Source organism: Peromyscus californicus, unplaced genomic scaffold, assembly GCF_007827085.1.
Source record: "Peromyscus californicus insignis strain IS unplaced genomic scaffold, ASM782708v3 Scaffold_10__1_contigs__length_136768540, whole genome shotgun sequence".
Classification (NCBI taxonomy): Eukaryota; Metazoa; Chordata; class Mammalia; order Rodentia; family Cricetidae; genus Peromyscus; species Peromyscus californicus.
The window spans coordinates 30,706,085-30,723,088 of NW_026294391.1; the positions used below are offsets into that span (position 1 = coordinate 30,706,085).

A 17,004-nucleotide genomic window follows, 5' to 3' on the forward strand; every position below is an offset into this window, starting at 1 on the left:
AATAGGATGTAGGAGCTGAACCAGAAAAGCAGTGAGAACAGACAAGATAGGTTCAGTTTTGAGGTGTGAACTGGTCTTGATCAACTAGCTGGGGGCAAGTGAAAGAAAAATTGTCTGAAGAATTCGAGATGGATCCACTAACCGCAAAGTAGACGTCTGAATGTTTGGTTGGCTTCTTGAAGGAAAAATAAGGTCATTTTGAGAACAAGCAAGCATTAAGCTCCCAATAAGATGTGTGCTGATAGAAAAAAGAGCTATAACCTTTAGAATTTTTCTATATGTATATATTACCAGTGCAAGCCAAATATAATTTAAGAACTTAAGTAATTCAAATAAAAACAAAAATTAAAACTGAAATCCCAGTTCAAATTCCACCCGGAAACTTAACAGTTATATGAACTCATTCCTTTTTCTCCTGCCAAAATAAATCCCTCTTCCCCATCTGCCTAACAGAGCTGGTTAACACACCTCAAGTAGCATATTTAAGCATGACCTTTGTCTCTGTCAGAGGTATATGCATTATGGTTCTATGCTAGAATCTGGGGATGCAGCACTATATATGGTAAGTACCTATTTTTGCTAAAGAAGGTGATAATCTACCGAAATAGGAAGGTGTGACTAAAGACTAAGGCTGGCAATACAGGATAAATAGAAGAGAAAAAGACCATGACTTGGGACAAATCAAACTTGTTACATGAAGTTGAGCTCACTTAGATCTCGGATGGCAAAAGAGAAATTTGAGAAAAGATAAATCAAAATTAAGGTAGGCCTTTAAGAAATTAGAAAGAGTAGCTATGATTAGGGTAGATATGTTTGGGGCATTCCAGGAAGGAGAAAGGGGAGACAACCAAAGCAATACACTTAGAACACACATTAGAGAACTCATAGGATACAGCTTTGTAGAGTAGTGGTTACATCTGCATGACCACAAAATCTTAAGGGAAGAATTCACACAACAGCATCCATGTATGACTGTCCTGGTGATTATTCAGTATCAGTTCACTACATTTAACATCATTTCCACTGACCAGCATTTCCATAGTTCTATGCCAACTCAATTGATGTGTATCATTCCTTCAAGAGGGTTTTGATAGGATTAAGATAGTTGGAAAGATTCACTGTGAGTCTGCCTGCATATTAATATTCACAGGATTTGTAGCATGGGGTCCTTGTGCTACCTCTGAATAAAGAGCAATAAAATAACCCATTTCCTCCCAGGAATCACAGGGCAAGGGGAAAATCCAGGGCAGGACCCACAACCGAGTGATATGTGGCATAATCCTGGGCTGCAAAGGGCAGCTGGACCAACTCCAACTATTCAGTTTGATGATGTCTGAAATATTCCCGTCTCCACTAAGCAGCTCTAGTGTGAGACTCTAGGGAAGCACTCTTGATGTATAGGATCAGCAGCTGCCTACCAGGAAAACAAAGGTATCTTCACCCTGCCACACCCCAGATGCCAGCAGCACTGTCATTGCACAGCCTGCTAGGCCTGTGGGAAAACAGCAGAGGTATATCATTAGCCACACAAGTAGAAGGATTGACAAGAAAACCATTGCTCATCACCTGGGGGATACTCTTTCCAATTGCAGCTTCCATGGGCACAAGGGGTGTTTCTTTGTGACCTGAGCCCTTCCTGGGGGGAAAGCCTGGTACCAGAACCACTGAGCGCTGTGTAATACATTTTTTTCCTACAGTCTGCTGCTTTGGTCTCAAGACTAAGCCTGGAGATAGGAGAAAAATTATCCTTGTTTTCAAACTAGCTCTCTTCAGAGATCTGGCTCAATTTCCTACATAAAGACAAGGACACTGAAGCCCAGAATGATGATTTCCCCCTATCAAACTCAGTCCCAATGGATTCATGCTAGGGAAATTATTTTTAAAAAAAATCCTTTCAAGTCCTGATTGCTTCACAAAAAGGGTTTTTTTTTTTGCGGGGGGGGGGGGGGGGTGTTGGGGGAAATGGGAATCTTCCTATGAGGAGCAGAAGGGAACAAGAGATCCTGATTATGTTACCACTGTTCTTAATTAGCTCCTGCAATACCAAGCCTGTGTGGCCATTCCAGTGATGTCAACATTTATTAAACAGTTATCCTGTACTGCCTTATGATGTTGGCATAGATTCATTAGTGAACAAAACAGATAAAGACCGACCTCATCCTGGAGCCTGAGGGATGGCCCCATACCTAAAGTGCTTGCCATGCTAACAGAGGACCTATATATACTCAGCACCCATGTAAAATCCAAATGTGGTGGTGCACACCCATTATCTCAGAACTGGGGAGGCAGGGACAAGAAGATCTTGGGGGGTTGTTGGTCAGCCTCTCTAGCTGAATTGGTGAGCTTTGGGTTCAGTGAGTCTCAAAAAATAAGGTAAAAACGTGATTAAGGAAGGAAGATACCTCTGGCTTTCACACACAAACCCAGGCACACACATGTGCTCTCTCTCTCTCTCTCTCTCTCTCTCTCTCTCTCTCTCTCTCTCTCTCTCTCTCTCTCTCACACACACACACACACACACACACACACACACACACACATCCTGGAGAAATTTCTAGAACAAAAAAGGAGAACCAGCACAGCTTGCACACCTTCTGCTGAGAAATCAAGATGGTCTGTACTGATGCTTCTGGATTTGAACACAGAAAAAGAAATGTGTACCCTTGCAATAGAGTATAGACTAAAGACGGTACCAAAGGTCCACAGCTTCTGCCCACAATAAGAAAGTAAAGGGAGTAGATGCCCACCTTCTCCCCATGCCCACCCAATCCCAACTCATCATCAGTCTTCTGTAGCACCTGGATCTAGGCTGAAAATAAACCCTAGCTGTGCCTCTCTGTGATCAAAGTGGCTAACTTAAGACCCCATGACTGTGTCCCCAAAGCCAACCCTACCAATGGCTCATGGCTGGGAGCGAAGCAGTTTCCAACTAGTTCTGTTTGAGAAAGGCTGAGTACAGACACAGTTTCCTTCCCGGTACAACTTCCATGTCTTTACAAGGAAGAGCCTTTACACAGACAGGTTCAGGGCTCAAGGAAGTAATTTATCTATCTTAAGCCTGTCGGAAGCTGAGGAAACAACAGAGTCCATTTCAAACCCCACCCACCCAGCCAGCTGTGCAGCCAGCTGTGCAGACATCACCTACATTTGTTAGGCAGGGAAGATGTATGGGAATGAAAAGGTGAAATGCTTTCCCCTTGATAGTTCTCTGACCAAGTCCTATGTAACATCCTTGAGTGTTTTCTTTACATGTCAGTTGTGCAAGGAAGGGAATAAAGGTTTATCAAATCTGAAGTCTACCTGAGAGCAGAAGCAGCCAACAGAAAAAAGCCACTTAAGGGTTTCAATCACTGCTTTCGGTCAATGGCTACCTTGTTACTCAAACCCCCTTCAGGAGCAGGCTAGAAGGGTAAATTTGGGTGGGGGCAGAGGTGTTGCACAGAAGCCAATGAAGTCAGTTTCAGCAGTTCAAATGCAGGTCTCTTTCCATAAAAGAAAACGAGGCATATAAAACTCTAAGGGCTATACTTTAACATTTCTAGAACCTTCCTCATTTTTTTTCCAAAAATAGGGGCTAGGGAGATGACTCAGTGGGTATGAGTGCTTACTCTACAACCATGAGGACCTATGCTAGAATCCCTACTACCCAAGTAAGAAGTCGGGTACAGCTCCACATAAATATAAGCCCAGAATTTTAAGGAGACAGTCAGGTTCCAAAAACTCCCTAGCTAGCTAGCCTAGCCAACGCTCTAAGCATCTGGTTCTATGAAACTGTCTCAGGTAGTAACATAGAGAGTGATAGAGGAAGACATCTGATACCCTGCTCTGGCCTGCACACACATACCCACAGGCATGTACACATGCACACTCACATATACCACAAACAAACACACGCTCCTCCAGAAGTAATTACATGAGAATTTCAATACTAATGATGTTTCCTACCTATGAAAGGTAGTTGAAGGTATTTTGCAAATAGTACCACACTAGAAAAACTAAAAGGTCAGTTATCAAGTATCCTTAAAGTTGAAATATAATTTATAATTCTTAACACTATAGTAGCTCAGTTTTGAAGGCTACACCTATATAAACAAACAGGATATTTTATTAGTCTAGAAAATTCCTATGTGCCCTTTCTCAGCCAATCTTTAATCTTATTTCAATAACGTTTGATTGGCTTTGGTTTTTCTACAACTTCATATAAATATACAAAGGCATAGTTTAATTCCATGAATAGTGTTTAGAAAACAAACTTTGTTTCTAGAAAACATTTTTCTATCAGTGGAATTAATGGAGAAAGATTTTAAGAGGGGCACTTCCTGAACATATAGATATCTACATTATTTTCCTTTACAGTTTCTTGAAATAACTATCTCTGTTGAATAAGCCTTATCTAGGTCCTAAATCCCCGGTCAGTAATTTCCCCTAATTCCTTCTTTCTAGGTAGGCTCAAAGAGTTCATATACACAGGAGTGCTAATTTTCATTCCTTCCCCTCTTTCCTTTGGAAAAAGCCTATTTCCTAAGAATGGACCTTCAAAAGAGAAATCCATAGTGTAATTGAAAGGGAAATGGATTTTTTAAAAGATGGAATTTCTATTTAAGGCTTAAACAAGACAGAACAATATCCATGGTTGTCAATGGAGTAGAAAGGGTCTGGAGCCACAGATGGCTCCACGCACTTGGAACCCCAGCATTCAGGGAATGGAGGCAAGAGGATCTTGAGTGTAAGGCTAGCCTGGACCATTCAGCAAGTTCCTGGCTGCCCTCAAAACTAAAGAAGGGGAAAGGGAGGGTTTGGTTGCTTGTAGGGCTTCTGGAGGAGTGTCATAGTCTCACCCTTCACAGCAGTCAGAGCTATTCTGCAGATCCCCAGATTCCTAAAGAACTCTAATAATGTTTTACTATCATTCTAACATGAAAATATGAACAAAGTGGAAACCGAACTAGTAAGATAACCTTTCTGATGAACCAAGAGAGTGCAAGTTTTATCTTGTCGCCTCCATGGGAGGAAATCGCCTGTGATGATGTCTATGCCTTGGAAAAACCCCGGGGAAGACACCTTAGACGATCTGTCTCTTTGAAAGCTCAGTGGAGGCATTCCTGTAGCTTTCCTAGCAATGTCTTTCATTGCATTCCCCAGCATCTTCTTCATATACTCCACACTCGTTCCAAACAAATGTGCATGGGTAGCATCTTCTTTACCCCCATGAGGGTTTTCTGCCTTCACTTCCTTGCTCATTTGTCAATTCCATCATCTGTCACCCTTTAGATTCTTAGCTTCTTGTACTACTCTCCACAACTAAACTGAGCCTATTTCAGTGTGCACATTCTGTTCAATAAATCTCTGAGTCTCTATAAATACAGACTCTCTCATGATGCAAGCACTCAAATATTTGAGAAATTTCATAGTTATGCAAATCTACCATATATACATCTGAACTTATTATCGGCCATATAGTTGTGGATTGCACTGTATGTTGATGATTCAAATATAACTACTTTTCTTCACTTGTTGCTGTTGTTATTTGAGATAGGGTCTCATATAGCCTAGGAGGGCCTCAAATGTACTGCTGTAGCTAATGATAACGTTGAATAACTGCTCCTCCTACCTCTGCCCACCAAGTGCTGGGATTATAGACGTGCATCACTACACTCAGCTTACCTTCTCTTCTAAACATGACATCCCTCTCCATAATATGAATACTTCCGTACCTGTACACACTAGGAAAACAGATGTGTTCACCACTAAGTTAAACAGAGGACAGTTGTAGAGCAGCGTGAGTCATTTAGATGATCAAAGTCCAACACTAAGATTTTTGTATTAATGTTGCCTTTTTAAATAAGAAATGGGAGTACTTCTAAAGCAACATAGAGCCTTAGTGGGGGAAAATGGAGACATGTTTGGATTGCCTATTAAGCGATCAGCTTTTGTTTAATTTTCAGTTTTTGTTTTTAGAGACAGGGTTTCTCTGTGTAACAGCCCTGGCTATCCTGGAACTTGCTCTGTAGACCAGGCTGGCCCTGAACTCACAGAGATCCGCCTGCCTCTGCCTCCCAAGTGCTGGAATTAAAGATGTGTCACCACCGCCTGGGCCAATCAGTTTTTTACTGAACTTCCCCAATGTTTAGTATGTGTGCTGTGAAAGAGAACACCGAATTTGACTTCTCTGGAGCATGAGTGAAAGGAGGGGGAAGGAGCTCTCCACCCACACGGAGGGTTATCCGACTGAGTGAAAGGGTGAAAGCATTTCAAGAGCCTGCTTAACTCGGGCTGAGTGGATCCAGTCTCCTTCTATGGGCATAAGACGAAGAATGCAGACAGTTTCTGAGCATGCCAGTTACCATCTTTGCAAACCACAAAGCCAGTTCAGGCTTTAACTCAGAGCCTGCAGCCCTCAGTCACCAGCCAGGCTGACTGGGAACCTCTGGAGAACTGCCTCCGAAATTAATCCCAAAAAAGCACATGAAAAGGAAAATTTCAGAACATTGCCACTGTGGGAGATTTGTTAAGACCAGCCTCATCCAACACACGAAAAGAAAGAAACTCTTTCCTTAGACTCCAGATAACACAGACAGCAAAACAAAACAAAACAAAACAGAAGCTCCAAGGCAGTCTTCAAAAATAAAAAGGGAAAACTCCAGGGGACCACAGATTCTGCTCCCGGTAACCTTGTCCCCAAACCACACGTGTCTGTCTGTCATGATAACCCACTAGCATTTCTCTGGCTTCTCCCCTCTGGACCGAAATGACCCAAGTGAGTATTCACAATGACTTATTTCAAAACTGAAGGAAAAAAATCAATCCACCTAGGAACTCCGAGCTTGCCACTCTCCTCCCATAGCGCCAGCTTGGTGCTTGAAGTTTGCAATGATGGCTTTTCCCACAGCTGAGCCAGGAGGTGGAAGTGGGGTGGGAGGCTCTCCAGCACAACCCCAACTCCGTCCACTCAGCGACTATCCCTTGTTCTTGTCCTTCACCACGGCTGAGGGCTGCAGACTGGTAGTCAACTGCTGCCAGACAAGCGAGCTCTTACTTCTCCTACCAGGGCCCCAAGGCTGTTTCTTCCCAACCTTTTAGGCCTTCCAGATGCATGCGCTTGGTTCCATAGTGCAAAAACAGGTGTGGGGGCCGGGCAGTGGTGGCGCACGCCTTTAATCCCAGCACTCGGGAGGCAGAGCCAGTCAGATCTCTGTGAGTTCGAGGCCAGCCTGGGCTACCAAGTGAGTTCCAGGAAAAAGGCGCAAAGTTACACAGAGAAACCCTGTCTCGAAAAAAAGAAAAAAAAAAAAAAAACAGGTGTGGGAAGAGAAAGTCAGTGCTAAGAAAGGATGAAGGTAACAATCTGAAGGTTAAAAGAAAAACTGCTACCAAACTGAAAAAAAATGGGGGTGGGGAGCTACAGAACTTCAGAAGGATGCTATACTTCAATTGCTTCTGCCACTGGTCCACTTTAAAGAGAGTGCAAATCAGAGAGGATACACTGGGGATACACAAAGCAAGGAGCTCAACCCTGCAACCCATACTCAGGGAAAAGGCCTTGGCCACACACACACATGAATACAATGAATACTGGATATAGGCCTGACCCTGTGTTATCACTCTGTGTTGAAAATGCACATAGATTGTGATATTTTAAGTTAATATTAGATATTAAGTTATATATATATATATATATATATATATATATATATATATAAAACTTTTAAAATTTTTTTGACTCAATTGTTTCCTAAAAACTAGCCTACACAGTCAAAATCCTGAGATTTGTCTTTCAGGGACAAAAAAATAGGTTGCATTTCTGTGTAAACAACTCTAATACTATTAATCGATGAAGATGTAATTATAATATCTATATATACAATTATGTTGTACTTTCATATTTCAATTTTATTTATTTATGTATATGGGTATTTTGTCTGCATGTATGTCTGTGTAGTATGTGCATGCCTAGTGCCCTTGGAGGCCAGAAGAGGGTACCAGATCCCCAGGGACAGGAGTTATGAATGGTTGTCAGCTACCATGTGGATGCTGGAAATTGAACCCACGTCCTCTGGAAGAGCAGCTAGTGCTCTTAACCATTGAGTTATCTCTCCAGCTCCAATCTGCTGTACTTTCATTAAGAGATTGGTTGATTCAACAGTATCACAAAGCTTTGTGTTCTTACCTTCATCTGTCCCTATGACTTAAAGAATTTTGTTTACTTGGGACATTTTTTTCAGTCTCTAGTACCTTTCTAATGTTGCTTTGTAATAATGAAAAATATTCTTTTATTTTTCTGTATAACTGTATAACTGCTTTAATATAGTTTCTCATGTTGTGGTGACCCCCAACCATAAAACTATTTCTGTTGCCACTTCAGAATGTAACTTTGCTTCTGTTATGAATTGCAACGTAAATATCTGATATGCAGGATATCTGATATGTGACCCCAAAAGAGTCATGACTCACAAGTTGAGAAGTGCTGCTCTACTAGAATCAGAAAAGAGATGCCCATAAGCACATATACAACATTCACCATCAAAGGACAGATCTTTATACACTGATAATGACAAAAACATCTGGGAGATCAATTGAGGCAATAGAGAAGTCGATAGAATTTTGAAAATATAGGTTAAAAGGCTAGTCCTCAGACTCTACAGCTTTCTTTTTCCTTTTTCCTGCTGAAGCAAACTACAAATGCAGCCTAGAATCCAGTTGGAAGTAAGCAGAAAAAAAAATCTGGAATTGCACGTGATGGCCAATGGTGGTGGCCAACAGCTCATGTCCTCTAGGTGAATACAGTCACAAGTGCAGCAATTATTCCTCAAGGACAACCCATGGCTCTTTCCTCACACTTGACAAGAAAAAGTGTACAGTATTTCTCAGAAATGTATTGATCATGTTTCTTGTCCTTGATTTGTGTTCTTAAAGCATTATTATGACAGTGAAGGAAAAATCATCTTCTATGACAGGACCATTTTCAATTCTTTCTCCCTTTCAATCTTGGATCACATGTATATAGATCTATTTCACATGATTATATCCTAGTGTGTGCAATTTTCTGTCCTAATCTGTTCGTTTATTTTGCAACAAACTGTTTTATAGTTCCATTTATTCACTTACTTATTCAACAAGCATTTATCAAGGTACATATTAGGATTCAGGCACTACTCCAGGTACCACAAATACAAAGACAGATAAAAGCCAGGTCTCTGCCATTGAAAAACTCTCAGCAAAAGGAATATAACCAATAATTATAATGCAAAACATCATCATAAATCAATATTTAAAGGCCTCTGTGTGAATCATTTTAATGGCTTCATGTCTTCTAGCTAGGTAATACAATTCCTTTTCTTGATTATTTTTCATTATTACAAACACTGCTACAATTAACATATTTTTCTGTTGTACATTTTTGTTAACCATTTTCTGCAAATAAATTCTTAGGAATGAAATCAGAGTTATATTTTATTCATATTTTTATAGCTATTGGCATTCGTTCATGTAAGTATCATACAACTATACAAATAAACTAGGCATTGCCAACAGTCTGACCAGTAGATATTTTCTTTGATTTTAATGATCTGAAACCTACTAATTACTATCTTAATTTACACTTCTTTAATAAACAGCAAGGTGAGATATTTTCACATAGTTAAAATTTTTTCCAGGTCCAGACATGGTAATACATGCCTGTAACTCAACACTCAGAAGACTAAGACAGCGAGAACCCAAGCTCAAAGCCAGCTTGGGCTACCAGTGAATTCTTGTCTCAAAACAATAACAAAAATAAAAATACTATTCTCCCTTGTGGGATTTGAATTTATGGCAAATTCATGTATCATTTGGCATTGCTCTAACAGCTTCCTCATATTTTTTGTTTGTTTGTTTTTTAAGATAGGGTCTCACTATGTAGCTCTGGCTGGCCTAGAACTTGCTATATGGACCAGGCTGGCCTGGAAATCAAGAGATCCTGCTTCTTCTGCCTCTAGAGTGCTGGGATTAAAAGCATATGCCATCTTACCTGGTACCTTAATATAATTTTCATATGCTATATTTATACATTTTATAACTTACTATAGTTTTTTCCTATTTGTTGCTCTTTGTTTAATTACCTCAAATCATATACCAATTTTAATGTTTTTATTAGTCACATCTACTTTATCATAGAGTTTCTTCCGTAGGTCTGATCTTAAGAAATTTGCCCATCATTATACTGATGTTCTGCTCAGCTATCCATTCATTCTTTACTCATTTAACTTTCAATAAATGTTTCCTATGTGCCCTGCTTGACCTCGGATATTTTTAAATATTGACTAACATATTAGCACAAATTATCCAAAACTTAGAAACAGACAAGGGGGGTTAAAGCACATAATGATGGGAACCCAATTAACTGCTTCTCTAGAGACACATATCTTTGTTTGACAAGTTAGAAAAACAAAAGCAATGCAAGTGATTCTTACCAGGCTGAAATAAAAACAGACTGACTAGCAGAGATGCAAATGATTTGTCCTCTAGAAAAGAAAACCCCAAAGGTCTCAATTTAATTGCTGTACTGGTCACAATAGAGTTTGGAATCTAAGTCGGCCATCTTCATCAAGTTACTCATCCCTTCCATCTTTATCAAAGCTTTGTTCTTTCACAGTTCTTTTGGAGCCAACCTTCCCATCTTATAGAGCTCTTACTGGTGGGGTAAGGCCAGGTTAGGTTTCAAAGAGTCTGGAAATCTGGCTTCTGCTAGCAGTTCTGCCACTTGTACCCACATGACAGCTCACTTCCAGACCACCTCAACTTCCTCCTTGTTTTCGATAAACCATGAGCTTCTGTAAAGTCAACTGATAGCCAGGAAATACAAGCAAGTGGAAAACTTATTTCTTTTTACACAAAGAGCCAAACGTTGAAGCAGAATGAATGATGAGGTTATAAGTCCAGGGCACAAGATGCTCAAAGCCTGGGGGAGCAGAGCCCAAGCAGCCCACCCCGTGTCTCTAGGAACATTTAAATACCAGTAAGGCTCGGTTTGGATAGATAGGATCAAACATTCAAAGGAAAATGGCACAGGAGACTGAGGGTTTCCACGGTCAATGGATCTGGCTTTGCCCCTTAGCCCTGCCTTGTAGCTGAAAGGTTTTTTTGTGTGTGTGTGTCCCACCTGGTCCGCAGCTGCTTAGACCCAAGTAAACACACAGAGGCTTATATTAATTATAACTGCTTGGCCATTAGCTCAGGCCTACCACTGAGTAGCTCTTACACTTAAACTCAGCCCATTTTTGTTCATCTCGGTCACCACGTGTTCTGTGGCTTTACTTGTGTGTCATTATATGCTGCTCCCTGGACAGTGGGCTGGTGTCTCCTCACTCAGTTTCCTCTTCCCAGAATTCTCCTTGTCTGCTTATCCCACCTATACTTCCTGCCTGGCTACTGGCCAATCAGCATTTTATTAAACCAGTGTACAAAAGCATTATCCCACAGCACTGCCTCTGCTAGAATATTTTGAGGTTCTTTGCGCATCTACACCATAAAGTGATCAGGATGATTAAGTGGGCTAATGTGTGAAGAACCTAATCATAGAGCTAGGAGTGTAGCTCATATATGAGGCCTAGTGTTCCACACCAGAACAACAACGACAGAAGTACTATAGGCAGCAAGTAAGTCTTGAGTGAATGTGTGTTGTTGACACGAACTTGGCCCTATCAAAGACTCCAATGCCTCAGATCCATGGAAGTGACAAAAACTTCCCCAGCTGAGGCTCATAGAAATGACAAAGGCTTCCTCTGGTCAGAGCACAAGTGTTGACAATGAGTGCAGAAAATGTCCACTGTAGCTTTCTTCCCCATCCCCCATGTTTATAGCATGATGACTGCTCCCTACAGACTGCACCCACTGAGATTTGCTAAACTGGTCTTCCTGCCCAGTTGTATAAAATACCCTGCCTCCCCCTTTATCTATATGTAATGATGCCACCTCCTTGCTAAACTGTATGCAATAACCCGCTTCCCTGATCAATTGTGTATAATAAATACACTGAGTTGGGGGTTTTCTTTTTTTGTTGTTTTTTGGGGGGGCTGGGGTGGGTGCACCTGCAGCTTTTCCACTAAAGAGCCCAGTCTACTCGATCCAAGATTTTCTATGAGTCTCTGTGTTTGTCATGTCTTCATCCCCTTGCCACCCCTAGTCAGGACCCAAGCCATGCAAGAACACAGAAACAAAACAAAAAGCTTATCATACCTGTCACAAACTTGGTCTTCTAATAAATTCCACATGCCACTTTCATTCTTTCTATATCCAGTGTTCTCCACAATGAAAAGTGAACCCCTACTCTAAAGATGAATCCCTGTTATTGTGACCAGGGTCCATCATTAACTAAAGTAAACAGTAACGTTGATAAGACAACATTGAAATTCCAAAGACAATGGCTTCAGATGGCCCCACATCTGACCCCTACCTGGCCTAAAGGAATTCCTCTGCCAAAACCAATTTCTCCTAGAGACTCAACTAGATGATCTCTGGAGTCTCTTCGAGTTTGAACATCCACTGCCAAGGCGAATGGGCATGCGCATCTGCAGCAAGGGTTCCTCATGGCTGGATGCACAGGTGGGTCTGATAGCCACATGAGGCAACAATGTCACTCAACTGCTTGCTTACCTCTCCTACAACCTCTATGATGTCCCCGACTTTCAGCTCAAGCTCATCGTCATTCTGGGGCAGGTAGCTGAATGCCACCTGGCATCGGCGTCTCCGTCGCTCGCCTGGATGGGAAAAGCAAAATGTTTAGATATGGTTCTTCTCTCACATCCCACACTAAGGTTTTAAAGAGAGGTTTCCTAGGCATGCAGGCAAAGTAAGCTGATTTGTCTCAAATATGCTTTCTGGGGCATGGCTAGAGGCACAGCAGCCCTGGTCTCTTAGAGAGGCATTAGAAAGCAGAGCGATGCTTCTTGGTGTTTTGAAAAGCTGCTGGGTCAGAAACCCATGGATATGAGAAACTGATCATTGGTGCAGAAGGCAAAAATCCCACCCCGAAGCACTGGAGCACAGTGTTGCCTTAGACACACTTTCATAGATGATGGTACTTTCTATTTGCTGCTGTTGATTTATAATGAAAGCTGATGTGATATGCTAAAGAAACCAGAATGGTCTACTTCTGATGCTAGCAAGGCAAAGAGCATTTTCCCCAAGTGTGCAAAGTAAATGAGAAAGTGTCCTGGCCTTTCTCTTATTAATGGTACCCTTTCAACACACTGGACCTCAAGCCTGATAACCCAAAGCCAATTTGATTTCTGCTATTCTTGGTACCATTTCAAAAGTCCCACAGGGTTCAACATAGCCATCTGTGTCCCAGGGGATGCATTAGCAAGATCCCTGGCTGCTTCCACAGAACCCAGCCAGACAGTCAAGGTTAAAAGTCAGAGCCATACTTCATTTAGAGGACACTCAGGGTTACACCATGTCATTTACACAATGGGTCACACCAGGGAGCCTCTGAATTGAAGCTGGTACAAATACAGAATATCCATACTGCCTATTGCATTGTGGCCATAAAAAAACATGCATGTGGGATGGCATGCAGCACTGGTGGTAGAAGCCAGGGAGAGGTATATGAGGGCTAAGAACTGAGATAGGCATTGCTCACAGCTGACCAGCTCACATCATTCCTTCATGCCATTACATGGCCTAGAAAATCACCAGGATCAACGACTTCAAAGAAGTGCACTTAGAAAGCCAGCATTATTTCTGGGTACTGCCTCTGGAGACTCTTTTTCTTTTCTAAGCTTTTCCCTGAAAAAGGAAGTCCCTGTAGGGGTGATTACAGAGTACATTAGTCCTACCCCCAGCATGACATCACACAAAAGGGAACGTGTTGGAACTATATCTACGGGCTCCCTGGTCAATATTTTTCAAAAGCCAGTGACCTAGTTCTTGCTTTCATTTTTCTCTGTGTGGACCTCCCTAAGGAAGAACAGGGATGAACACAAAGGGGAGGGCAGAAGTTCAGAATCAATATCTTGTCTAATCACATCTTCGGCTACTATACTAATGATCTCCACCTTTCTGCGCAAAGTCACACGCTACTGAATCTTAATAAGAACAAACTCAGAGCTCACAGGCACATCCTAGGCTAGCAATGTGTCCTGTCAGCTGTAAGGAGGGCCTGGCTCTGCATGGGCCAAGGACCCATTGCATATTGCTTCTCCAAAGAACAAGGCTAGAGGACTGGTACTTCAGTGCAACATGTGCTGTCACGAAGTTGGATATGATTGGACACATCTGTAATCCCAGAGCTCAGAGGGCTGAGGCAGGAGGATCCTAAGTTTCAGGCCAATGCAGGTTATTCAGTAAGATTCTATTTCCAAAACAAAAACAAAAGCCAACCACTACTGCTCTACAGTTCCCAACAATACAGAGGAAAAATCAAGTTCTGGACATTGTGAAAGATACACAGTTCTCACTCTAGCAAAGACAATCTCCGTGACAAGGCAATTGTGGTACTCCTCTCCGGCCCCCTGCCCCATATATGTACCTTAAGATGAAGTTCTATGAGTTTTTAATTCCTAAGTTTTCTTACATTTGATTTCATTGCAGGGGATGGAAGAACTACACATGCACCACAGTGTGCCCACCGAGGTCAGGTGCAGGTGGGTTCTCTCCTTCTACAATGTGGAGCCTGAGCACTGAACTCAAGTCATCAGCTTAGTGGCAGGTGCCTTTATGTACGGAGCCATCTCATTAGCCCTCCATCATCTAATGTGATGCTGAAATGAACTCTGAAGACACAACTCTAAGCATGAAACAAAATAACAAATGTTTGAAAACCGATAAAGCCACAGAAACCACCAAATCCAGACCAAGGTGACTTAACACCAAAAGCCCCAGAGGGTTCTAGCTGAAGCCATAAAATTTAGATATAATTGTTAAGGGAAGGGGGAGGGTAGATTATATGTAAAATGAAGTAGTGAAGCGGAATACTAGGGCAGAAAGATTTAAGCAGAGAGGGATGTAAGAGCAGTGGCGAACTTAGGCGATGAGGGGGACGGCTAACCCAAATGAAGATGATATCACAGGTCATATGGAACCTTAGTACTCATAACCTGACTTAAAAAAAGGAGTGGAAGAGCCTGGCAGTGGTGGCACATACCTTTAATCCCAGCACTCAGGAGGCAGGGGCAGGCAGATCTCTGAGTTCAAGGCCAGCCTGGTCTACAAAGTTAGTTCTAGGACAGCCAGGGCTGTTACACAGAGGAACCCTGTCTCAAAAAATAAAATAAAATAAAATAAAATAAATGAGTGGAAGGATAGTAAAACACGTGTGAAATGAGAAAAAAGGGGGTACTGAGGGTTAAAGGGTTAATTGGGGATGGGAAGGAGGAACAGGAGAGAGGAGGTGGTACTGGGTGGTTAAACCAAAACAAAGAATCCATGAAAAGGCCTTAGAGAAACTCACTAGTTAGTGAACAAGTTCCAAAAGACATTTCTGCTGTATTTTTGTCCTGCATGGGGAGATGATATCGCTCTCAGAAGGCAGTGGTTACCAAATAAAAATCACAGTACAAGACATGGGATACTTCTGCATAAGTTATTGGTCAGGGAGGCCCCAGAGATCCCCAAAACAACACAGACTAGTGTCATTGCCCTTAATTAGCCTCCATAACTACATGGTTAGACCCTTATGGCTGAAGGCTGCAGAACATAAAAAAATCTATCTCACCAACGAGAAAACTTGCAGTTGACTCACTTCCATAGTGCCAGAAGGTGGCTGTGCACGCTGCTGCGAGAGGAAAGGCATCAATGTTCTTACCCAGTGCTGGACTCTGCATGCTGTGATGCTGGCCTACCAGGTGAGCTGTGTCCACTGGTACAGCAGTAGCATGGTTGTCATGAGGTAGCCTAACAAAACCACTGCTTTAGGACTGTATTTGAGGCCTGCTGCACAGGAGGAATTTCATGCCTGGTATTGTAACCCTGGTCAAATATCCATGAATGGGGAGGTCATAGGCTCTAGAGTAGAACCTGTTATTGTTACTCTTATACTCATGCTATTAAATTTCTTTCTAGATACTTGTGTTTAAATTCGTAGACCTCGGCTACACTCAACCTTGGTCAGAATAGTTTCTTTTTGCCATGGACAACAGTCATCGGATGTATGACTGGTCAAAGTGCTGATAATATGAGACTGAGTGTTCAGACCCATGGGACATCTACATTAACTCCACTACCAAGGCTCAGAGAATGTAAGAGCCAGAGGATGGGAGGAGTGCTGGGAAATGTGGTCTTCTCATTATGACATAGCTATTGCAATCATGAACTTAAAGCAGTTGTGATTACCTGAACAAGACGTACACAAGAGCAAGCCAGCCAGAATTCCGCCATAAATGATCTTCATGTTCCAGCACTTACTTAGGAGCTACTGTCAATGAATAGTTGATGGTGGAGGGAGAATCATTCTCTTTTGAGGTGGAGGGGGTGGCACAGCTGTATCTGATGGGAATGGCAGATACAGCTTAAAGTAAGCACAGCTGTTTGATAAGGATCCAGCAAGCTGAGCCACATGATGGCTGCCGTGCCACCTTTGGATTTCATCTCCACCTGTTACATACTTGGAAGACTTTGTTTTGTTTTGTTTCCAGACAGGGTTTCTCTGTGTAGCTTTGGCGCCTTTCCTGGAACTCACTCTGTAGTCCAGGCTGGTCTCAAACAGAGAGATCCTCCCGCCTCTGCCTCCCAAGTGCTGGGATTAAAGGTGTGTGCCATCACTGCCCAGCCTAGGAAGATTTTTAATATTTGAACAATTTGGGGATATTGGATTGATGGAAAATTTCTTATGAATTATTTATGCCTTTTCCCAGGAGTGCTGCTTCTAAGCTTCCCCAGGAAAGTCCTGAACATACTACCCCTCCTGCTTTTAAGGAGACACCTTTATCTACTTGAAGGTCTTCCTTACACCTTGGAGGTTGTGAGACACATAAAGAAGTCAGAGGTCTCTTTATGAGGCTATGAGACATTTTTGAAACATCTGTCCTT

The 17,004-nt window shown here is 42.0% G+C and overlaps 1 protein-coding gene across 8 annotated transcripts in view; it reads right to left on the reverse strand.

The window, feature by feature from the left end:
• The window catches only part of Sh3kbp1 (SH3 domain containing kinase binding protein 1), a 343,879-nt gene that overhangs the window by 160,474 nt on the left and 166,401 nt on the right, over positions 1–17,004 (reverse strand). For all 8 annotated transcript variants that reach the window (XM_052726292.1, XM_052726149.1, XM_052726364.1 and 5 more), the window contains one exon: positions 12,631–12,734. In XM_052726292.1, coding sequence (XP_052582252.1) covers positions 12,631–12,734 — 104 coding nt within the window. The remainder of the gene's footprint in view (positions 1–12,630; positions 12,735–17,004) is intronic.